This window comes from Haemorhous mexicanus, chromosome 6, assembly GCF_027477595.1.
Source record: "Haemorhous mexicanus isolate bHaeMex1 chromosome 6, bHaeMex1.pri, whole genome shotgun sequence".
In the NCBI taxonomy this organism is placed as follows: Eukaryota; Metazoa; Chordata; class Aves; order Passeriformes; family Fringillidae; genus Haemorhous; species Haemorhous mexicanus.
In genome coordinates, this window is record NC_082346.1 from 61,633,431 (window position 1) to 61,658,762 (window position 25,332).

At 39.5% G+C, this 25,332-nt stretch overlaps 1 protein-coding gene across 7 annotated transcripts in view; it reads right to left on the reverse strand.

The window, feature by feature from the left end:
- The window catches only part of KIAA0586 (KIAA0586 ortholog), a 70,060-nt gene that overhangs the window by 23,072 nt on the left and 21,656 nt on the right, over positions 1-25,332 (reverse strand). For 3 of the 7 annotated variants that reach the window (XM_059850554.1, XM_059850557.1, XM_059850553.1), the window contains exons 18-30: positions 24,920-25,024; positions 23,702-23,782; positions 19,287-19,483; positions 18,964-19,085; positions 18,203-18,384; positions 15,276-15,435; positions 14,458-14,695; positions 13,642-13,883; positions 13,155-13,231; positions 11,414-11,548; positions 9,654-9,834; positions 6,217-6,356; positions 2,564-2,648 (exon numbers count right to left, since the gene is read on the reverse strand). In XM_059850554.1, coding sequence (XP_059706537.1) covers positions 2,564-2,648; positions 6,217-6,356; positions 9,654-9,834; positions 11,414-11,548; positions 13,155-13,231; positions 13,642-13,883; positions 14,458-14,695; positions 15,276-15,435; positions 18,203-18,384; positions 18,964-19,085; positions 19,287-19,483; positions 23,702-23,782; positions 24,920-25,024 — 1,945 coding nt within the window. Of the gene's footprint in view, positions 1-2,563; positions 2,649-6,216; positions 6,357-6,386; positions 6,516-9,653; positions 9,835-11,413; positions 11,549-13,154; positions 13,232-13,641; positions 13,884-14,457; positions 14,696-15,275; positions 15,436-18,202; positions 18,385-18,963; positions 19,086-19,286; positions 19,484-23,701; positions 23,783-24,919; positions 25,025-25,332 lie in introns of those variants that run through there. The other 4 variants (XM_059850559.1, XM_059850558.1, XM_059850556.1 and 1 more) reach the window with 3 other exon arrangements.

A 25,332-nucleotide genomic window follows, 5' to 3' on the forward strand; every position in this document is an offset into this window, starting at 1 on the left:
TATATGAAAGAATGGTACAAAGATTAAAGGGTATTGTAAAGCCAAAAATATATATGCATGTATATTATGTACTACAAGTCAATGTTTTCAAACCACTGTCTCCACTGTGTCTAGAGAAGGCACACATTTCAATTAATAATACATCCAGGCTTGATTTTCAGTTGTAACTTTTCAGGAGACTTTACCCTTTCAGGCATGATATTGTAGCAGTCCTGAACTTCAACTTTCATTAGAAGCCATCAATCAACTTTCTTTCAGTAAAAACACATGTTCACTGCAGACCACAGAAATTTTTAAACAACAAAAGAAAGCTCTAATGTGTATATATGTTTATGGCCACCAAAAGATGAATCAATCTTGTCATGTACTTACCAATTACATAAAAATGGCTTTTCAACATCCAGCTTGAAGTCCAAAACAATCTTCCTTTTCTCCCCACACTGCGAATTCACACTTCATCTCAGGGCTTTGGATTTCCTAAACTCTAATACCAACCACACCACTTACCCTTTAAACTCTGAAAAAGCACCTAAATGCTCCTGACTCCAGAATGCTTCTCCATTTCCAGGCAAGCATTCCTTGTCCCTTGCTATCCCAGGGAAGGCAACCATCTGACATGAAACTTTTATAAACAAGGTGCTTTGAACTTATACTAACAGATGTGCTTAATTTTAAAATGTTGTATTTACTTAAACCCACGTACACTTATCATGTTGCAAGCTTTCCTTTTTCTTTCAAATGCTTCTTATTAATTTTTACCCTCAGCTTTTGGCCTGATTAAGGTCTCTGTGGTGAAGCTTAGAGAGAGGAGACATTCTGGTTAATAGTGACAGACAGTTGTTTCCATTCTCTAATCATTGAGATTTTTATTGGCTTATTAAATATGTATACTTTGAATGAGATTTCAATTATCCTGGTATATAAATCATCCTTTTTTTTTTTCCCTCTCAAAGAAAATTGACTACTGCCATCTCCTGGTCACACGTTTTCAGCTCACAGACACAGCTGGGCCATGCCCAAATTCCTTGTGTTACAGTACAGATAAATGCAGAGGTAAAAACAGGTAAACACAGACCTGCACTAAGTTGTGCCATTTCAGCTCTGGATGCTTTTCCACTAATTATCCACAGATAATTTTTACATTATTCATAACTTTCTTCATATGCAAACCGTGGTTTTGAAATCAGGTTCCAAGTCCCACGACCAATAACATTGGCCTGGGGCTTTTCTTACCACTTATAAATATTTGAAGCAGAATAATTCCCTCAGAATTCGATGAGATGTTCTTAAAAAAATTAAATGGAAGAAGTTCAAAGAATTATTTTTAAAAGGGCTTGAAGGAAGAATTTCTCAGTGCTAGGGTGGAGCAATTATAATTGCATATATTGCAGACAGGCAGGTTTTTAGATTCTTGTTCTTAGAATGTAAGATTAAAACTGCTACACAGCTCACTGTAGCACCTCCACAAACTTCTTATCTGCTAAAACAATTACCCATGGCAGTCATGTGCACAGTCATGCTATTCCCACACTGACTTGAACTACAATAAACAAAAGATATTCTCTCCCTCTCTTTCATCATCCTGAACACCTTTACAAACACTGTTAAGCAACCTCCAAAAATAGCAGAGATAATACTTAGTGTCCTTCAGAACAGAAAATCTTTGTTACACACCAGCTTGAAGTCCATCTCATTTTAACATTGAAAATATCTTTTTTTTTTCCACACTTCCATGATCTTAACTTCACATTATCTTTCAGGTCTCCTGCAGCAATCCTGTGTTTTCTCAAGCATAGGAGCCACTCCCTTTATCACAACATCATGAACATCTCCTTTGCTGAACAGCACTCTATAAAGCAATCAAGATTCAGTTGACTACAGAAAATGCACATTGCAATGCTCTTGGCAAATCCAAATTTAAATAAATACTTAATTGCCAAGATTCTCATGACTTCCATACAGATACATTTCATAGAATCATAGAATGCACTGGGCTGGAAGGAAACTTAAAGCTCATCCAGTTCCACCCCCTGCCATGGGCAGGGACACCTTCAACCATCCCAGTTTGCTCCAAGTCCCATCCAGCCTGGCCTTGGACCCTTCCAGGGATCCAGGGGCAGCCACAGCTGCTCTGGGCACCCTGTGCCAGAGCCTCAGCACCCTCACAGGGGAGAATTTCTTCCCAATATTTCATCTGACCCTGCCCTCTGTCAGTGGGAAGCCACTGCCCACTGTCCTGCCACTCCCTCCCTTATCCAAAGTTCCTCTCCAGATCTCTTGGAGCCCATTTAAGCACTGGAAGGGACTCTAAGGTCTCCCTGGAGCCTTCTCTTCTCCAGGATGAATTTCCCATCCTTTCCTTGCACCCCCACAATAACATAACTGTACACACACAGCCATAACTTTGTGCATGTGTATAAACTGCATTCAGAAATGGCTGGAAATGTTGTAGAGCAATGAAAACCAAGTTTAAAAAAAAATCAGCACTCTTATGTCAGTATACAACAATATTTAGAAGTGATGTGCTTAACTGAGAGAACTCTGCATATTGACACTGATTTACCTTCTTGTTGCATCTCAGATTTCCTTCTCACAAAGATAACTCGGGGTCTCACAGCCTGAACATGGGCAGCTCCTTGGCTTTCCTCCTAGGTATCATGCATTAAAATCACATTACAAATCTCACTTTTGATGTCAAAGCACAGCAAGATTACACTCAGCTTCAAGAAACATCCAAAGAAGTTTTTAAGGATTTATTAAACACGTGCACTTGTTCTCCCTACATCTGACTTCAGGAGAATTCAGCTCTGTTACAGCTATTCCCTCTAGACAAACATCCTGGGAGCAGCAGGAATGGATGCAAAAGTGCCATTTTGGACCTGAAGACACAAGAGACTTTCAATTTTTACTCAAAGCATGTAGTGGAAAGAACATAAAATTTCCCTGGCTTTCTTCAATCTCCAGGATATCTCCCTAGGTATTACCCACCTGACTAGTAAGAGAAAGATGAAAGAGAAAAGAAATATAAAAATTTCAGCACTCAGGTTGGAAAACCCAAGCCAAATCTAAAATTTATTTCCTTGGCCATGTTTTTAGAACTGGTTGCTCCAAGCCCCATCCAGTCTGGTCTTGGGACACTTCCAGGGATGGGGCAGCCACAGCTTCTGTGGGCACCCTGTGCCAGGGCCTCCCCACCCTCCCAGGGAAGAATTCCTTCCTCATCTCTAATCTAACCCTTCCCTCTGGCAATTTAAAATCACTGCCCCTTGTCCTATCACTATGTGCCTATCTGGAAGACTTAAACTTTCTCTTAAAACAGACAGAGTTGGGATTATTTTCTGAGAGCATGAAGGTCTCATGGAAATGTGACTGAAGGACACCAGTATATTAAATGAATATTAAATATCAGCAATATAAAAGTTCTCATGGATCCATCTGAAGTGTTTTGGGTTTTTTCTATTGGATTTGTAATACAGCAAAACTCAGTTTAAAGTGAACCAAGCTGCAAACAGAAATTTAGAGATAACACAGATTCATAACCTACAGTTCTGCATTCCTGAAGATTAAAAAACCATGTCTTTTGAAATACTAAACAATGAAAGCTAATGAGAATACCAAAGTGACAATCCCACTTGAAAAATGCAGATTGTATAAAAACATCCATACTTACAAAGGAATATTATGAAAATATTTTGCAACCAAGTGATTTTCTAAGATTTTAACAATGCATTTGGGACTTCAAATTATTTAGATTTACCATCTCTGGCATGTGTAGCCACGCAAATATGACTTCAATGTTCCTGTCCCTCCCATGATCAAAATGATTTATTTAGAATAGGAAGACCTCAGCTTCCTCCAAGTCATTCTCTTGCTTCTTAGAGCTAAGACCATGGGGGCAAAATGGCCACAAAAACCACTCAATTCCTGCATTGTTGCACAAGAATGGACAGGAGGGGTCAAAGTCAAGATGCATTTAGTCTGGCTTTCTGTCTAACAGTGGCTAAAAGCATATATAAATCTCAAAAAAAAAAAAAAAAAAGAAAAAAAATCTAATGCCAGGAATGGAGGAACAGCCAAGGAATTTGGGTAGATAAGAAAATTCCTGTATGACTTAAGCCATTTGTTTTGGACTGAGTGACCACACAGACTTCACTCTTCATGACTAAAAGGCATTTGTTCCTGCCCTGTGGGAAAACTCAGGGCTCTTTCTGCTGGTGAAAACCTGACCTACACACCAGTGCCAGGGAGCAAACAAATCTGGCAGCTCCACATCCCTGCCAAACCCCCCTGACATGAGGATCCTGCTCACTCAGGCTGCAGGAACCACCCAGGCTGTGCCATCACCTGCCAAGGCCAAGGCCCAGCAGGACAGCATCTGAAATCCTGCATTTTCTCAGGTCTCTCAGCAAACTTTGCTCCTAAATAGATTTGTCTTCTGCCTTTGTACCTAGGTGATACAGTTTGATTTCAGTGAAGGCAAACACTGTCTGGAGATGAAGAACAAGATGTGAGAGTCAGTGATTAACCTGTGAGGAAATCCTTCAAGTCTGAAGTGATTGCTGCCTCAAACATTGCACAGAATGAATGAATCATCCTGAAAGCCTCAGTAGCTCCTGCTCTCTTTGCTGGTGTAAAATTACCAGAAAATCTGTTCCTGCAGGCAGGTGACAAGGCAGATCCAATGGCAGAGCTGAACACAGATGCCATCCTTAATTAAAGCAGGGGAAAGCATCATCCTTGTCACAAGGTAGGTAAATGCTGTCACAACAAGCTTTCAAATCACCTGGTACAGGGGTTATTCTTTAATTTCACAGAAGGATGTAAAGATCTAGTAGAGGATATTACAGAATATGGCTTAACCACAGTAAACATCTCTCCTGGATGGGGCAATCACTTGTAAGTATGATCACTTCATAAAGAGTTATCCTGTGAGAAAGTGATGTAGAGTTAAATCAGGAATAACCACACTCAGGAACAAACCAAACCCAACAAAACCACAGAAGGTTCTGGGCTGTGGTTGTGTGGTTTGAAGGGAGGGTGAGTTTTACATGCCAGTAGGCAAAAAAAAAAAAAAAAAAAAAAAAAAAAGAGCCACACTAAGGGTTCAGATGCAAGAAAAAGTTTCTAAAGATAAGATAATGTGTATCTACCTACAGATAAAGGAAAGGATAATATATAATTATCTGTATATCTTCTGTGAAAGGCACATGTGTTACCATCTCTATCCCTGTTACTTTTGGCTAGAATCCACTTTTGCCTGTGAACAGTAATTCCAAGAAAGTCTGTTCTGGTGAGCTCAAAGTAACAGAGGTGTTACATTAAAAAACTTCTCTAATAATGCAGAACATCACTTCAGGTGACAAATTTAAGAACTGCTCAGACACCAATGGCACAATACACATTAAGGCTCAAAACAGACCCAAAGGCAGTTTAATGCAAGATACTTTAGATTATTTTTAATACAAATAAAACATCAAATATAAAAAAACTTCTGGGAAGGACAGAATTTACCCATGAATACAGCAACCATGGTAAGTATACAATGCTTTCAAACACACTGTGAAGCCTCACATACTAGAGAGCAGACTGCCACCTCATTTATAGCTTTTGCCACTTGTTATTTGAATTAGTTAGCAAGTAAACCATCATCTCTAGGTAACAGCACATACTAATAAAGTAGCCAAAAATTAACTGTCTAGGCTTGAAGCAGAGATCAATAGGATGTTCCTCTACCTTTAAGTGCTCTGAGGTTCATCATCCTCACTGCCTTTCCAACCATGCCCCTGGTAGGACTAATGAAGCTCCTGGAATGCTGAGTGGGTTACAACCCAAGAGGGAAATTTCTGTATTTCTATTGTCACCTCCTCAGCCATATATCCAGCATGTTACCCTGCATTTGAAGGACTGAGGCCCTAAAACTTGGGAATGCCCCAATGAATGTTGTATAGGACTGGATCCTGTGAGACCACTGAAGCTGTGAGGAAGTGCAGAAAAGCTAAAAAAAGAAGGTCTGAGCTTTAAAGAAGGGATTTTGTAAGGATTTGTCACAGGAAACACAGTCACCTTTACTGCACACATGCACTTTGCTCAGCTGAATGTGTCACTCAATGAACCAGTTCTGTGATGTCAGGCATGAGAGTGAAACAGCAAAGTTTATTTTCCCAGGTTTCAGTTTGCTCTTTCTGACAAGGCACAGGAAAAATCCTTTCAGCTCACCTGGGACAGATCCTCTGGGAGTGGTGTCATTCTGCAGCTTGGCTGGGCAGCTGGCAGAGCAGGATTTGAACCTGGCTGTGACTCCAGTTCAGCCAAAAGCATTGGACTAGGACTTGTATCTGCATCTCCAAGAACTTCTGCTGAGAGAAAAAATTTCCTTCATGAGCTGGAGCCATAATCTCCTGGTCAACTCATGTGACAGAATGTGCAGCCTTTCAAACTTCCAACAGGGGGACACGCAATGTTAAAGAGAATTATTTCCTCCTTACATGGCTCATTGTATACCCCTTAAATTGCTCCTGAGAGGATAAAAATGAAATAAGAAATACATGTCTGTGGAAATTGAAAGAATAAATCAGCTTTATCATCTGTAGATTTCTAATGTGGCAGCATCTGAGAAAGCTTCAGAGCTGTACAGTTCATCATACCATTATGTGCTTAATGAGCTTTATCACACTTACTGCAAAGAAATTGGAAAAGCTTCTTCATTAAATATTTCACTCCTGTATGAACTAAAAGAAACCTGTATATAGTCTCTTTTAAAGGGATAATTTGCTCTCTAATCCAACATTTATCATGGCTTTGCAGCCTGCAAGTGTGTAAAACATCTTTATGAAAAATGTACTGACAGCTCATGAACTAACTTTAGCCTTCTGCTATCATACAGAGCCAAAGAATTAATTTTAAGCCTAATTAACTATAATCATTGCTTAATTAACTGTAATTATTGTTCACTTTAAGACTGCATGTGCCACATTTCATTTGCATGTTGGTTTTTATATCCCTGACTTTTAGCATTGAAAACAAGGGTTTATAAATGACTGATCATCAAGATGCTGCAATGGACCTACGTGAGCAACACCTTCTGCATCCCACAAATGGACACTGTGTTCCCATAATACAAATAAAAACTGGTCACAAAACTTAAAACAACCCACAAAAAACCACACAATCCCCAAAATTCCTGCAGACACCTCTGGGGGTGACTCATTCTGCCAGAGGAGCTGAGTATCCACTGCAAGGTTTCATGTGCAGAGATGCACACCCTGAAATAGGTGAAGTCTGACACCCATGGTTTAACTATCATTAATTACCAAATAAAATGATGGCCCTGCATTGTAGCTGCTGTGGCTGTCAGGAAATAGTTGACTTGCACTGAAGGACAGGCAATCACATCCCAGTGCAGAGAGAAAAAAGGTCTGGAAGGAAAATGGAAACAATCACAGATCATTCCTTCCAACCTTCACCTGACCCTCCCTCCAAAACCAGATTGTTTTCTTCTATTCAGTGTTGACTTCAGTAACAAAAGGACTTAGAAACAAGGATTTCTGTTCCTCCTTGATGTGAAAACAACTCCTGTCTTGAAAGCAGATCCAAGCTTTTATACAATGTTGTTTCCTTAGCAATGCAACAAATTACTGTGCTGTGCTCAGAGGTGGGGAGGGAGGGAAGCTAAATTAAAAATCATCAGAATGCAACAGAACTCAGTCTGGGATTATAAAGATTATGCAAAAGCACAGGACATTGCCCTATGGTAGTTAGTACAGGACACTTGCCTCCTCTCAAAAATATGCTGCAAAAAAAACTAAAAACAACATTACAAGATTTAGGGATGAGTATAAAAATCAGTAGAGAAACACACTGCTGGTGGATTATCATCACATGCAGGAGCTGGTTTGAAAAGTGTTAAGATATTTACTGGACTGTCAAAAATTTAAAAAATTTTAAAATTGCTTTGTAAAAATACAAGGAGATACAACCCTGTTATGCCAGATACAGCCACGGCTAGTGTGGGAAAGGAGGGCAGAAGGACAGACAGACATAGAGACAGGTTCTGCCATTAACAGGCATCTTCCAACTCCATGGTCCTGAGCACCACTACAGACTTACAGAACCTGAGAAATCCCAGAATGGTGTGAGCTGGAAGGGACCTTAAACCCCATCCTGTTCACCCCCCTGCCATGGGCAGGGACTCCTTCCATATCCCAGGGTGCTCCAATCCCCATCCAGCCTGGCCTGGAACACTGCCAGGGATCCAGGAGCAGCCACAGCTCCTCTGGGCCAGGGCCCCACACCCTCACAGGGAAGAATTTTTTCACCACATTTAATCTAAATCTCTCCTGTTGAGTTAAAACCATTCCCCTTGTCCTGCACTATCTGCAGATGATCTGATCACTGATTTATTGCTACATCAGTGTCCTTAGTGCTGACTGACCTCTACCAACACAGAGTCAAACATGTGACTCAGAGAAATCTCTTATCTCAGGAAACCTCATGCAACCAATTCTCAAAGAACCTTCAACAAACTACTTTAAAGAAAAAGTTTGATAATATATAAAGTATCAGAATATATTTTCAAGGCTGACACTGGTGTAGTTGTCCAAAATGTTAGGTCATAGCTGGTTTAAAAGGTTACTCTCTGTGTGACCAGTTCAAATGTTAATCACTTCAAAACCAAGCAAATATTTTATTTTCTCCAAGATTGTTTTTGCCACGTGTTAAATACATTTAATTTCAATCCACTTCCTACTGGTCAAGGGTTAATAATGTGAGATAAGCTTCTCTTGTCAAATTCATAAATGTGAAAATTAAAAGGACAGAAAAGCAGCTGTTTGATCACTTTAATTTACACAACTTTTGATGAATCAGTGCAACCACGTTTGTGTTGCAACAGCTAAGTAATTATTTCAGTTTAGTTTAAACATATTTAAAAACACAGTCAACAAAATAAAGACTTTCTACATGCTTGCAGCAGCTACATGAAACAATTTTAGAAGCACATTTTCAGATAACAACAGAGAACCTGGGATAAAAAATAAGGAAGAGGAAGAACCACTGCTTTCAGCACTACTTTCAACTGAAATAAAATAAATTTTCCTGCTTTTCCAACAGCAACTCCCTGCTTTGTACAAGATGTGTGTGCCTCAGCTATCCATCTGGGAAAAAAATCCATTTCCACATCATTAGAGGAATATGTGAAGCTAAAATATATTGCCATTTATGAGGCACTGCAGTATCACCACGATGGAGTGGTAACAGCAAAGAGGAGCAGGGCTGAGCAAGGGGACAGAGAGAAGCAGCTTGAAGTGCTGGTGCTAACACCTGTCCAATGGAAACTGCTTCCATCTGTTACTCAGAACTGAATTTGACTTAAAAGAATAACATACACACTTTACAAGTTAACTTTTGTACAGGCAAATGGGTATTTGCCATGATTTTTATTCCAATTGTAGGAAATTGCTAAGAAGAGTGAAGACAAGGCTTGAATTAAATCCACTTCTTGAAAGAGGAACACTAATCATTTCATTGTAGGAATTGCCTGTAAATATTGGATTTTGAATGTGTGGTCTGAAATGATTTCAGATTCTGTTATGGAAAATCCTCAGAATCCACATGAATATCATAGAGAAGAAATAAGAATGTAACTGTAACTGTACCTCCAATTTGGGCAAGCTGCCCTGGAGATGCAGAACGGAGAGCCTGGTATGGTCTGTTCCCAAAGCTCTGGGCAGCTGGATGCTCCATAAAAATGGAATTTCCCATCAGGATTCTCTCCTGTGCCCTGGACAGCCTTGGCCTCTGACCTTCACTGAGCTCCCCAATGCTGCCATCAGAATCCTGCAGAGAACACCAAAACCACAGCACATATAAAAACCCAGTCCAAGTCTTCCAAACCCAGGTATTGTTTTCTAATTACATTAACCCTGAAAGCTTTTATAAACTGAAGTTTATTCCATTTGCATTGGATGAAGAAAACAAGCCATGGAGATATCATCTGGGTTTGAAATGAAAATCTGCATTTATCAGAAGGACAGAAAAGAAACACTTGCAGCCAAACATCATTTATTTTGTTAGTGGTATCTGTACATGATCAGAACCTAAGCTACATTTTTAGCACATGAAGCCTTTGATATTTATAGATTTGGCCACTGTTGACTGCCTGACCTTGAAACATTGGCAGCATCTAAAAGCTATTGACTCTCTGCACTGCATGTCAGATAAAAGCTTCAACTTTCAAGTAGGTTTGGAGGGCACTAAAAATAGGGATGGTTCCTTGGATCCTGACTTTTAAAGCTGCAGGTTAAATCCAGCTTGCTTCCACGTCAGAAAATCAGGTGGAATACACACACACATGTGCACAGTATCAGTCTAAGGCCATACAGGGAACATCCAGGAGAATCTTGATTCTCCTCTGAAGGAGAAGAGACATCTTGCCAGAATCTGGGGGGAGTTTATGAATGACTTGGATGGACAGACTGACTGGTCTGTGACTATGGGAAAGGGAAAAAGCAAAGCAGAGCAGGCAGCACTGACGAGAAAATGGCACTGCAATTACAGGCAGACTTGGGAGTTAACACTGGAGAACGCTTTTCACCAAGTCCAGCCACCAGAGCTCATTAGCAAAATAAAGACAAAGGAAGAGCCAAGGAGGTGAGTCAAGTTGGTAATTATTTAGACTAAACTGACCAAGACAGAAGGAAGAAACTGCATATGCATCAGTAGCATCACAAAAAAACAAGATCTGCTGTAAATAAATGTGTTCATGAACCATTGCTGCAGCATTCAAAGTTCATTTCCTTCAAACATTCCTCCAGCTATGTCAGTTAGAATGAACACTCAGTACAAACTGCTATTTTCCAACACAGAAATAACTCAGATGTGTGACAAAAAAATTGTGATGCAGATAATTTCATTTTTCTGTGAGTCTCTTTTTTTCCTGCCAACTGAATAGGAATTTTTGAGGTTTTGTTCCAAGATCAGTATCAACAGCATGTGCAAAGTACATGTAAACACTTGCTGAGTTGTTCTTCATAGCTCCCTAAAACACTCCTCTGGCTGTTAAATGCAGTGTATTTGTACTGTTGACAGTACAAATACTTAATTGCTGAAATGACAGAAAATTCCCTGGTACTCCAAGTGACAGGACAAACCTGGGACATGGGGACAGTCACACACCTGGAAAATGAGGTACACAGGATGTACAGTTTGTTTATAGCCCTGAGACTTCAGTGTTTTTTAAGAGTTTTACACAAGAATAAAGCCAACAGAAGTGGGATCACTTGCAGCAGGGAATGAAGTGTATGAAGCTGTTTTTACAGCCAACAGCAAGGATAAATTTGAGATATGTTATCTACTTTTGAGTAGGAAAGAATCACTTCAAAACTACTGTACTGGAAAGCTAAGGACTGTAAGTTACCTCTGAGTGCTCTATTCTTTCTTGTACAAAAAGAGGTGCTTGATTTAATTTGGTTAAAAGAGCCAGGACAGGATCCCTGTGACAGCCTTTGCCCATTCTCCTCACCACCTGCCCTTCACTTGGAGGATCATAATCCTAGAACAAAGAAACAAACAGAGAAATCCACATAATACATGCTTCAAAACTGGGTTTTGGTAGGAATTTGAATCATTCTTACTTTAGTTCATAACTAAGCTTTTTTTAACAGTAAGTTTCCACACTGAAAAATTATGTCATGAAAATTCAAGCATTTAAAAATAAGCAAACAGATGACACACTGTTTTCTTTTACCCACAGACATGCACATTCTTTATTTGATAAAAAAGACTGCAACACTTCAAGGGGAACAAGACCCTTCAGGCCTCCAAAGATCAGGGAAACAGTTAAATCTTCACACATCCTCTGCTAGCAACAATCTGGCTGCAGAGCTGCTCTCACCAGCAAGGAATTACCTTCCTCAACCAAACAGCCTGAATTGAGGATGGAGAAATACTAGAAGGAGCTCCAATCCAGCTGACAAAGAGAGGGAAGAACATCTCAGCAAGCAAATGCTCCTTTGATGAAGAGAACTTTAATTTAGGGTTGTCTGTTATCAGAGCTTTAAGCCCAGAGTTTAGGGGAGAAGTGTGGCTGACAGAGGAGGCACCCAAAGATCTGCCAGTCCAGGGCAGTCTCACAACTGTGGTGGATGTTTTGGGGGGGTTCTGTGCAGAGCCAGGAGCTGGGACTTGATCATTCTCCTGGGTCCCTTCCAGCTGAGGATGTTCTCTGATGCTGGGACTGGAATCATGGATGTTCATGGGAAGCTCTGTACAGGGAGGTGTGCCCAAGAATGTGCAGAAATGGGTAGGAAGGATAGGCCAGGAGAAGGGGACTCCTGCTCCAGAACATTAAACTTGCCTTGTGGAGCTTGGAAGGGACCTCTGGGCATTGTCTAGCCCAACCCAGCTGCCCAAGGCAGCTCTTCTTTCAGTGCTTGGCCACTCCACAGTAAAAACATCTTCTATGTTTCAACCAAATCTCCTGAATTCCATCCTGTGTCTTTGTTACTTCTTTCCACCACATATTTATACATGGATAAGGTCCCCCCCAGAGCTTTCTCTTCTCCATCATGTCTCCCATAATTTATGTCACAGCTACATCTTACCAAGAGGCTTTACACAAAGTCAGAGAGGGAAAGTCCAGGCATTTGAGGAATACCAAAAGAGAAAGGGAATGGAGACTATCTTGACTTGGGAGGCTTCCAGAACCATGGACTACAGCAGACATTGGATAAAAAACTATTCTGATGTTTTAAGCAGCTTTAACTAACTCCAGCCTCAGCTAACCCACTTGAATAATTTAATCATGCAAGCAATTAAAAGATGGCTCAAAGCTGCAACAGCTCAGAGCATAGCAATGTTCTATTCTGTTTAAGATGCCTTAAAACTAGAAACAATAAAGAAATGAAAGTGCATAATAGCTATCTCTCACCTACAGAAGTATATGAATTATCCAACTTTTTTAAAACATAAATTAGTTTGTATAATGTGGTTTCTTTTCCTCTGGTGTTCTGAAATTCTAACACTCTTTGTCAGTATGCAGTTTAAAAGTGTGAGTTAAAAAAGTTGGTGAGCGAAAATGTTTAAAGCACATCCAATTCAGCAGGATGCCCAAGGTGGGACCCACATTATCTCTGATTCTCTGTGAAAGAGTTCCTTACCATTTCATTGGCATCTTGGAGAGTACTGGATAAGCTCTCAGCCAGGTTTGGAAAAGATAATCCTCCTTCTGCTAAGGCTGAAAAATATTTTATGTTACAACTATTAAAAACATTCAAGTTACATGACAGGAAACCCAAGCCACATTCTTTAAGTGCAACACTGTGCTTCAGTAAATTTGGAAATTCTTACTGCTGGATGTCTATTATGAAGACATATTTTCATATTTCTTTTCCTATTTCTTACACTTCACAATAACAACTTAGTACCACATGGTACTTAAGCAAGACAAGTCCCAATTATTTTCCAAGTTGATCTCATGACAAAAGAGCAGATTGAATATTTTTTTCTTTAATCAACAGCAGCATTTTGTTCAGTGACAGGAAAAAGAACAACAAAGCCTTGTCAATCTTTGCTAACTGGAAGTTAATGCTTGCAGCTTTATAAGAATAAGAAATAATTCTAATTCTGATTCCCACAGTTGGTTACCTGCTGCAGGCAGTGGCTGTCCATAGGGGAAAAGCACCTCCCCTTCTGAGAGGGGTCTGTCTGTGGTCTCAGTCCCTGTGGGAGTGAGGCTGCTCTCCTGGCTGGACACCCCAGAGCTCACCGTGGGCACAGGTGATGGCACCTGGGCAGGGCAGGGCAGAGGCTCCAAGGGCCTCCCTGGCAGCTGCTGAGATGGGGAAACCAAGGCCTCTGGTTCCTCATCATTGGCCACTGACATCTCCCTGCAAGGACACAACGTGCACTGTGAATACACCACGACACACCCAACAGTGCAGACCAGCATCTTAATTCAATACTGAAAAGAACTAATTCTGAAAAGAACTAATTCTGAAAAGAAACTAATTCTGAACTATTTTTTCCAATGTGAGAGCACAGCATTTTACAGAACAGTTCAAGAGTTAATATGGTTAAATAATGTTATCTGTGAGTTTCTGGTTATAACTAAAAATTACCCTGTGTATTCCCAAGGAGGTAACCCAAAAATTTAAATGCTAATAACACAATATTTCATTGTCACTCTACGTGTTAGTGGCAGGTGTTGCAAACCAAGTACAGTGTTCAGCAGGGCAATGAATAAGGGCTGATAAACCCTGAGAAAGGCCCTGATTTTATATTTTTCTCTAAACTGCCCTTCAAGCAATTAAAAAAAATGAAAACCCAGTCCTGCCTTATCTCAAATGCCTCCTGATGTATACATTAAGCATTTCTTTCTCAGTTTTTGAGCATATCTGTAGAAAGAATATACATATTTCAGTTTTTAAGAAATGAGAAAATTGTGCAACCTGTTGAACTCACACAGTCTCAGGGCAGAATGGCTCTTCAGGGACAGGACTGGGGTTCTCTTCTTCCAGAGGAAGTTCTGCACCATCCCACGGGTTTGGAAGCTTTGGACTTTCCCTTTTTTCAGCCTGGGAGCCCCATTCTGAGACAGGAGGGCTTGGTGTGGCTACTGGGGAAGGTGTGATGACAGGGGTGACCACAGGAGTGACCACAGGAGTGACCACAGGGCGCGTGGCAGCTGCAATCTCAACTCCTGCACGTGGGAAGCCAAATTTCAGATCAGAAAGGAAAGCAGGAAGTCTGTATCAGACAGAGAGAGTCAGTTCTACCAAGCACTTGCAGTTTTTGTGATAGCTTTTGATAGTTATAAAGGCTAGATTAAGAATTGCTTCTTTTAAGTACAGTGCTGGCACCTGAAGAAGTTAGAATAAAACCTCAATTTCTTCCTTAAGGGAGACTGCTCTGCATTTAAAAAAATCAAGCTGCTTTACTTGAAGAGTGTACATTTGATTAAATTAACATTACAAGCACAGGAAGGAGCAAAAGATAGCTATTTTTCTGATGTGAGAAATTGTGGAGGGGTTGGGAAGGGTGGAAATCACACAGACCATAGAAATGTGCATTAATTTTCAAAATAGAGCTGTTACCAAATAAAAGATGTTTGCTTTCTATATAAATTAGACCATAAATTTTTGTAGAACATGAGTTTCCACTTGAATTATAGCCTCAAGAATATTTATCGTGAGAGATAACATTTCTTTGAAGAAGAAAATTAAAGGCAGTAGATTAAAGCATATTTGCTACATCTAAACTTCAATTATTATTTTCAATACCTGTTTCTTTAATTTTTTCATGTTCATGAACATCCCCACTCATCTCTGGAGGAGATGGAGATGAATCTGGAGTTTTGACCTGAGGCAATTCTTTTTCTGAAGGTGGTGTTGGTGGTGGTGTGGCCTGGGGTGTTGGCACTGGAGTAGGCACAGGAGCCTCCTGAGGGGAAGAAAAATCATAACCACAGCTATGATCTCAGTGCAGAATTCCTGCTTTCCCAGGAGCCCCAGAGAGAGCTGAGGAAGAGGGGGAAAGGCAGCTCATCACACAACAGCAAGAGCTGCTGCTTCCATGGATCTAACTCCTCCAGGAAGCTGCACCAGGACAAAATTAATTAAAACCAGTGAATTAAGCATTAAAATTATTAAATTGGGAAATGATTATGTATAGAACAGAACAGACTATTTCAGTTGGAACTACAATCATCATCCAGTCCGACTGCCTGACCAGTTCAGGGTGACCAAAACCTGGAATTTGTTGTTAAAGGCATTGTCCAAATGCCTCTGAAACACTGACAGGTTTGGGATGCCAACTGGCAGAACCCTGGATGCTGAGAATGTCAAACTTCCTGTGCTAAAAGGCACAGACCCACAAGAGAATACTTTATTGGACCTGAAGCCATGGGAAAAGCTTCCAAAATTGATTGATAGCACTGGGATTACAAGTGTGAAGTTTGAATAGAAGTGTGTAATACCACATGGTGGAAAACTTAGAGTTTAAGGTTTTAGAATACAGCAAAATATAAAAAGCAAGATAGAAGTTTTAAGGCAGTGGCTAGCTGATCTTCTTCACCTTCTTCTTCCTGGGTTTGGCTGGTATTTTGTAATTAGTTAGAAAAGTCCACATTGCAGACTTCAGGTGATTAGTTATTGAGTTAAAGGTGAACATAATTCAGGTGTTATTTCCTAATTAGAGAGTTTAGCCTTAAAAGACCTTGTAAAAAAAAGATAGATTTTGTAGCTTGTTAGAATGCTGTAGAAGTCACAACTTGTAAGACTGTAATAAAAAAAAAATAAATAAAAAACATTTGAGTCTGAACACAAAATATCATCTCAAGTGCTTTCAACCCCAAGCTTAACAGAGGCAAAAAACCCCCAAAACCCAACATTTAATGGTACCAACCACCTCTCCAGGAAGCCTATCCCATGTTTAACATTCTCTTGGTAAAGAAATGCTTCCTCATGTCCAGTCTATGAATTCCATTATTATATGGATTTTAATAAAGCATTTGAGACAATGTTAAGGAAGAAAATAATTCATTACATGGATAAAATTGAGTCAGTATGATGATTTTATGGTAAGAAGAACCAGCTAAAAGAAGATTACAAACAAAGCAATAACCAAGACAGCAAAGCACTAAAAGAAGCACAAAGAGAATTGGGATGTTCCTTAAAAAGATGACAGCAATGGACATAAATCTGACAAGCAAACACGATGGCTGTTGTTTGGCCTGCTGTGAAGGAATATGCTGGACCTTTGCAGGCTTTTTCCCAGCCTTGTTTTCTGACATTTCATGAAGAAAACAAGGCAGAGAAGCTATAGGAAGACTTCCAGGCTAATTTCAGAAGAGTATGTTCTCAAGCTGATGATTTTTATTAAAATTTCTCATGGGAAGTGGAACCTGCAGGAACATTTGGCAGCTCACACCCAACTGTGTGACATCCTGAACACCAAAGAACTCAGTAACAGCTGAAATTCAGATCTAGATAGGAAAATCCACAGTGGGAAGGGAGAAAACAAGAATGCATAAAGTACATATTCAAGAAGTTCTGCTATGAGCCGAGTACAAATGGAAAAAGAGGAATGCAAAAACTTTGCTAGCTATCCTTTAACTTGTGCTATCATGCTAAAAAATGTGGAAAGACTTTAAAAAACATAATTAGCTACCTAGGATTCCAATAAAGGCAGGAGAGAATCACTACTACAGCTCAAGGCATTGAGGAAACCCCATCTTGAAGACCACATTATTATTAAAAATGTCAATTAGCATTTTACTATTACCTGTGCTTGAAACCAATCTCAACTGGAAAACATCAAAGTGCTGCCCAACAGCAAGAGTCAAAAAATGGATGATTGCTTTCTTTAGACTAATCAAAAAAAGGCCAAAGAGGAGAAAACTCATCTCTTCAAGTGCACAAATATATACAGCAAGGAAAACCCAACCACTTCAGCTAAAGGATATTTCAGTTTAAGCTGATAAACAAAAGGGAGATCAGTAAATGTAGAATGGATAACAGAAGAGGTTTCTGGGCATCAGAAGAACAAGCTGAGAGGAACATCAGGCCCTTCTCAATCTGTAATGGAGTGGAAGAGATGCTGGGGGGCTGAGGTTGAGCCCTCAGCAGGGAAACCTTTACTTTTGCCTATTGAATCACCTCTTGGTCCCCTGCAGCAGGCAGGAGGAGATGTTTCAGGCTAACTGCACTGCAGCAGAACAGAATGACTGATCCCACATTCAACAAAGCCTTCCATAGCTGGATTTCTAAACACAGCAATCTCCACAAGCATCCCAAAGTCATTACACAACACCAGATTGCAGCACAGTCATGTTGTTATCAAAGTAAGAGCCAGCTGTCATTTGATTATCAAAGGGAACACAGGAAATTATCCTGTATTACAGGAAGCTCTACTCATCAATTAAGCATTTATTCAAAACTACTGAAGTTAAAACTCAGAAAGAATTAATAGTCATTTTAACAGATCTTAAAGAATGGCTGCAAGCCCATAAGACCAAAAATAATATTGCTCTCAGCTTCCATTCCTTATTAGATGAGGAAATTAATTTCTTCATCTCTCATTTGTTTGCAAGAAAGCAGAATAACTATTTTTGGTTGAAAATAACATGAGCTATCTTTCAACAACATGAAATTAGGTAGCAAATCCAGCAGAACTTCAGCAGAAAAGCTTGAATAAAACAGACTCTTACCATCACTGAGGTGGTGCTGGGAGGAAGAGGATCAGGAACTGCTCTCTGAGGCTGGCTGTCACCCAGCATGGTTGCAATGGTTTCACTGAGAGCTTCCTTTACAAAATTATTTATCATTTCTGAGTCCACAGGGACACCAGCATTGACAAAGAGCTGGAATCCTCCACCACCTGCAACTTCAACTGAAAATGAAGGAATGTGAAGCACACAGCCAGGTCTCCCTTCCTAAATCCATGTACTGTACTGCAGCCACTCACTCTCTATGGAATTTTAAACATTCCTTTGCAAAAAGTGATTTTTTTTTTTTAACCTTTCAGATAAACAACAGCAGAGAAACAAATCAGGAGCATAAAAGATGGCAACAGCAAAGGGCAGTGACATCACAGGAGAAATGCTTTTCTCTCCATTCTCACACATTCCTAAGAGAAGGAATTTTTGACATATCTATTAAAAAAGGAAAGGCAAACAAACATTACAGGCTCAGCAAAATGCCAAATGTGATTTAGGTGGCCAATAACAGAAGGTGATTTGTACAGTGCTGTTATTCTAAGTCTTCTTTTTATTTTAAATAATTTCTTTCAATGGCCTTGTAACACTGGCTGTGTCTCCACATAAATTCAGGTGTGCACTGCTGCTTTTCACAGTTTCACTGGTTCAGGATTATCCACCTTTAGGTTGAGGCAACAGCCACCTACACAGCTTGTTAAAATTAGCCAAAAATTGAGCTAGTCCATCTGCAGAGAACAATAATTCCCACTTACCAATGCCAGGGGTTACAGCCTCACTGTCTTCACTCTTTATGGAGCTGCTAATGCTGGGTGCTGCTTCTGTCTGAGCTGGGCACATCTCACTGATAATTTTTGCCATTATTTCTTGTTCCACCCTGGCAGAATAAAACCCATTTAAGTATCAGCAAACACCAAGACACCTAAAAGCACACAAAAGAGCATTCTTGACATAAAATACAAGACAGCTTAAAGGAAAGTAGATAAGGGAATGGAGGTGAGAAAAAAGGGAAGGTTAATTAGGGAATCATTCCTCCTTCCATATATATTCTTTGCCACTTTGTTAAATTGAAACTCACCAATTTACCAACTTGTTTTCTATAGTTTCTCTCTTTTGAATCAGTTCATCCAACACATCAGCAGGCTGCTGAGGAGCAGAAGCCACAGGAGGAAACAAAGGACCATTGTGTTCTGGAGAGGGAACTTTAAACTGGCCATTAAGCTCCAGAATAGGCTCAAGGAATTCTGGAATTTCATCCTTCTCCTCTTCCTGATCCTAATAAATAAGCAGTAAATTAAGTTATGGTGCATTTCTGGAAGGCAATGTCATTGAGGTAGCTGTCAGGTTTTTTTCTTTAAGAAACATTTGTGGATGTAGGACAGCACACAAACCACATTCTCCCTCCTCAGTGTGTTGCAGTTAATTGATACAACTCTAAGCTTAGCAAATCATAAATCTGTAGAGGTATAAAGCCATAGGAACTGCTCAGTAAAACATGATTTGGCTCATATTTCCTGCCTGTGCTGCACAGGGCAGGGAGCCAGTGGCAATGCTAATACTTGAAAAATTTACTTGTGGCCTATGTCAGGTTTCTTTAATGTCCCACCAGAAATGTTCCTCCTCTGAACAAAAAACTTTAGGAAACATTCTCCAGTTACTTGTTGGGTTAGGGCTTTTTTTTTTTTTGTTTGGGTTGGGGTTTGGTGTTTTGGTTGTTTTTCTTAAAATAATTCAAATTTGTTCTTTAAAGTCTCCAATCTGAAAAGACAAATTCATTAACAAAAGTTAACGAGCATGTAGCCAATCAAATCTCTAATGAACCTGCCAGCACTGAAAACTAGAAAATAGTTTACACCTATGTCACATGTGTGTTTACACTTCCATTAACTTCAGCTGCTGAAAGGTAGAAGGTATTTCTGGGCAATAATTCAGACAACCCTCACAGATCTCTTGATTTTAATGTTAAAGTTTTATTCCTAAAAAGTTAGAGAAATGACTTGGTGAGTTAAAATACTTGGGTTTTCCCAAAGATGCCTCCTTCCTTTTCCCCTGGAGCACAAACACAGCACCAAGTATCAAAAAGCAGCCACTAAGCCATCATACAGTAATGCCTCCTGATGAATGAGAACCTGCAACCTCCACTTCTAATATTAAAAACAAATGTCTCTAATAGTAATATGACTCTCTAAGAAGAAAATCTGGCATGCCAGAAAGAGATGAGGAGCTGAGCCCTGATTTACCAGTGAGAAATATGTGATGGTGCATAAAACTCACTGTAAATCTATATTTACTGAGATTAATCTCCAACACAGTGAAAGAAGTAAAAAAGTCTCCTTTTCCCTTATATAAATTAAACTTATTTTCAACCCATAAAATAAAAAGATCCCATGCTATAGATTATCTATGAAAAAAGAAAAACAAGAAGAAGAAAAAGTGAAAAGAAAAAAGTGAAAAGACAAAGAACAGAGAAAGGGGAAAAAAATAACACTTTCCTGTCTCCTTCCCCACGTCAGCATTAACACTTCTCCTGCCTTAACACATTTTAAACCTGCAGAGTTAGAGAGGTCCCTGATGGGTATTACACAAAGAACTGCTGGGTCTTTCTGGATCTTTGAATAGTGATAATCCTCAAAGCAGGGAGAAAACAGAATATGTGTATTTGGGTGATAGACAAAGATTTTTAAAGCATTCTAGGCATAGAAATGAGCAGAGGAGTTGGAGTCAGAAGGCCCTGGGTGCCTTGCAAGCTGCTCAGCAGCTCATGATGTTGTGATATGTGTGCTGAGAACAGTAATTCATTCTGACAGCAAATGTAAAGATGTCTTTGTCCAGCATTTCATTATGTATTTTCCTCTGCCTGCATTACTCCATAAATTTTCTTTGATGTTGCCTATTTAATACCTCTGAAAGTATGCAAAATACAAACATCTGGATTAAATAAAGCAAGTACATACAATACATCTTACATCTATTTAGTAACTCTGACAAACTTTTGCAGCACTACTGCATTTCTAAAATATTTTATATTTTATAGCACACAAATCCATAATAATGCACAAAATCATATTCATTTGGGGGTGATATATTCTCTCTGCTGAAATAAAAAAATAATGTAATAGTCAGTATTTAATTATACAGATTGAACTTGAACATATATCAACTTGTAGACCAATCTTGAATACTCTGCACTCAATTCTGCATTTTGCTTCCCTGGGGACTGTTGAAAATATTTATCACAACCCCCAATCAAAATATGGCATAAATTAGAAAGTCTTTCAGATATGATTGGAATATTAATCACTGTTCTTTATTATAAAGTATCAAGCCAAAATTCTATTTCCCAAATTACATTCAGGTAATTAAAAAAAAAGTTTGAAAGTATTAGATGTTATAGATTAGTTTTGTTCCATTACCAAACATGTGCATGCAGAGTCTTATTAAAGACTCCTGAAACTTAAGCCATGGATTTCTTCTTGATGGATTTCTAAAGGAATTCTCAGGAGCAAGGTCAGGCTGTATTGCAGGTGTCACCTGTGAGCTTCTGTCTGAAGAGTGAAGTGTAAAAATATCAATGTCCTGCCCAAGAGCATCAATGGGAAATGAGGGTTGAGGAAAATACATTTCCATTTATAATACCTGAGCTCTGCAGGTTTCATATTTTGCTGTGGCATTTAAATTGGAAGCAAAAACTCTGAGAAAAAAATCCCCTCCCTTGCAATTAGGGCATATTCAGAGAGAGCAAAAAGTGCATTTAATTTGAAATCCCAGGGAGTTTGCTGAAGGAGCTGCAGGATGTGGCTGCTTGTAAGAATTTGAGAGCAGACTCAATAAATCTGGGAGTCAGTTGTGTGAGCTGAGCAAGTTGCTCACTCTGAAATAATCCCAGGATGGTTTGGGTGGGAAAGGACCTCCAGGACCATTTTGTCCCAAACCCCTGGAATGGGCAGGGACATTTCCACCAGACCAGGCTGCCCCAAGCCTGTCCAACCTGGCCTGGAGCACTGCCAGGGAAAACAAACACAGAAAAAGGAAACAGAAACAAACAAGAAAGAAAGATATTGCACACAAATACTTATCCTACTCAGTCCTAACAGAATTAAACTTTCATAATAAAAGGGGAGTGGGGAGAAGACAATAAAAGCTTTTTTTTTGTATAGCATTTTATGCACATACTTTCATGAATCTGAAGACTCTTTTATAACAATAACTTTGCTTTCTTTTGATGTCTTAAATACCCCTGCCACTCCAGAGACTGATTTTATGCTCCCCCATTGTGTTTGCCTTGCACATTTTTAAGAACATTGTCTGTGTGGTCATAGGCCAAACATATGTTTCACTTGGAACATTTTTGGTATTGTGGTTAAAATAGATCCCACTGCCAAAACTAAAAGATAAAAGCAATCCAGGGAAAAAAAATGAAAAAAGAAAAGATGAGTAACTATTATTCACATAATAAAAATTTAACATTGCAGCATTTTTTGATAGCTCCTAAAATGATTTCTTTAAAGCTTTTTTCTTGTGCTAACAGAAGAACAATGTCCACAGAGATTTAACTCCTCCCCTCCAGTAACATAAGGTAATCTTGCAACTATAAATGAATAAAGCATTTACACACTCTTGATAGACAAACCATCAAATTAGGGCTGTTTTAATGAACTGATAATGTTAAATGATTAACTCATTTTAAAAATAAATCTATCTGTAAGGACTAGGGTTAATATTTGATGTACACTCTAATCCTGGGATCAGGAACACATGGAAGTAAAAAGAATAAATTTTTGAATAAATTTTGATTACACACAGTGAGTTTTGTTCAGTAAAGTGAAATAAAGGCTGGTTCACCAACCTTGTGATTCTCATGACCCCCAGACAAAAGGTCAGCTACACAAAGAAAGGATTTGCTACCTGAAAAAATTAAACTGTGAAAGAGGATCTCAAATAAACCTGTGTTACCATAAACCAGAAACAACAACACTGTCAAGAATTTCTTCTTAAGATCTAATTCTAACCCTGCCCTATATGAGGCTGAAGCCATTCCCCCTTGTCCTGTCTCTCCAGGCCCTTGTCCAAAGTCCCTCTCCAGCTCTCCTGGAGCCCCTTTAGGTGCTCCAAGGTCTCCCCAGAACCTTCTCTTCTCCAGGATTGAAGCACCCCACTTATCTCAGCCTGTCACTATATTCATTACATGCACAGTTTTAAACTGTAAACTCTTAAGTCCTATAATTATTGAGAGAAATACTTGTATTTCTGGTGGATTCTAACATATCCAAATAAAAGCTAATTTTTCAAAAGCTCCTGTACTCACCAACACACAGTAATTTCTAATATCCTCTATAACACTGTAAACAGTTCAGTTTTGCTCACAAAGTGTACTTTTAAAGCTGCTAGGAAAGCAAAATAGTTTCTTTACACTGTGTCTCCAGTTTTGACAGAATAATATAAAACAAATATAAAAATCCTTAAAGGGAAAAGACACCTTTGCAATGGGATTACCTGTGTGACATCAGTAACATCAATGAAGTTAACTCCTGGAAGCTTTGTGTCTTCCTCTTCACTGTGTATTTCTTCTGGAGTCTTACAAAGACAGATTGCAGTTGTTAGGTATTTCATCTTGGGGGGGTGGAAATGCATTAGCAGAAAACCTTCATGACAAGAATCAATTAAATCACACCTTCCACTATCCCAGGGTGCTCCAAGCCCTGTCCAACCCAGCCTGGAACACTTCCAGGGATGGGGCAGCCACAGCTTCTCTGGGCATCCCATGCCAGGGCCTCAGCACCCTCACAATCAAAGATTTCTTCCCAATATCCCATCTAAGCCCACCCTCTGTCAGTTTGAAACCATTCCCCCTTGCCCTCAGCCCTGTAAATAGTCTCTCTCTTTCTTGTAGGGTCCTTTCAGGTACTGGAAGGCTGCAATGAGGCCACCCCAAAGCCTTTTCCTCTCCAGGCTGAACAATCCCAATTCTCTCAGCCTATCCTCATAGGAGAGGAGCTCCATCTCTCTCATCAACTTGCTGGGATGGAGTAATAGAATTTTAAATACAAATCACTATTTTTGTCTACAATCTCTGTCTGATTCAGTGAATACCTGGATCACAGGACTCTGGAGGACTTAACTCCTGAAGTAAGGAAAATGGAATGTACAATAACCACACAAAAATAATCACTGCTTCACCAAGCCTTCTCACACACTGTCCTTATCACTCAGCACACAGCAGTTACCCCTAGGGCTACACAAAAACCTTCCTTGCTGCTCAGATCAAGATTAAAAACACTTCTGAAAAGTTGTAGGGAAAGAGAATAGAGTGGCCACTGCAACACCACAGGCTCCTGGGCTCAGTGCCCACACCACTGAACACTCCACAAGAGCCAAGCAGCAGAGGGAGGGATGAGGAACATCCTCAGAGCACTGAAGCCAGTGAAAACAAGGCAGGCATGGGCCAACAGGGATTATAATTCTTTACAGGACACAGGAACACTGTTTTTCTTAGAGTTTTACCATGGTGATCATTTAATCTTGGCAGAAGAGTGTCTTTCTACAATTTTTCATTTTCTTAAACAAATACCTTGTACTATAAATTCTTTAGAGTAATTACTCCATTTTTCCTAGAACTGTCTCATTTCTCTAACTAAAGAAAGACAATGAGAACTTTGCAGCAATTTACATATTTTCCTTTTGAGTAAGTTTGAATTCCCAGACAATCAGTACCTGTATTACAGCATTGACAGGAGGGAGCAGAGGCTCAGAGCTTGGAGGAACAGGACTTACAGCCCTGGTACTTGAAACACTGTCAATATCAACATTTGGCAACACCTAGAACAGAAAAACAAAAGCATCAATATAAAAATCTTTACATTAGCTTGGCTATTAGCATTGAACTTTTTAGATGTTTCAGTGCTCTCCTTTTCTCATGCCTGTATCTGATGTCAGCTTGGTTCTGAAAATCAAATTATTGTCATTTAGGCACAAACTAACACCAGAAATAGTCACCTCTTCTCTTGCAGTACCTGATTTCTCCTGTTCTCTAATTCCCTGACACTTTGTCTTGCATGAAACAGAAGGGGATTGTATCTGTAATAATTACCCATAATAGAGCAGAGGTGTGCTGGACCTACAAGTGG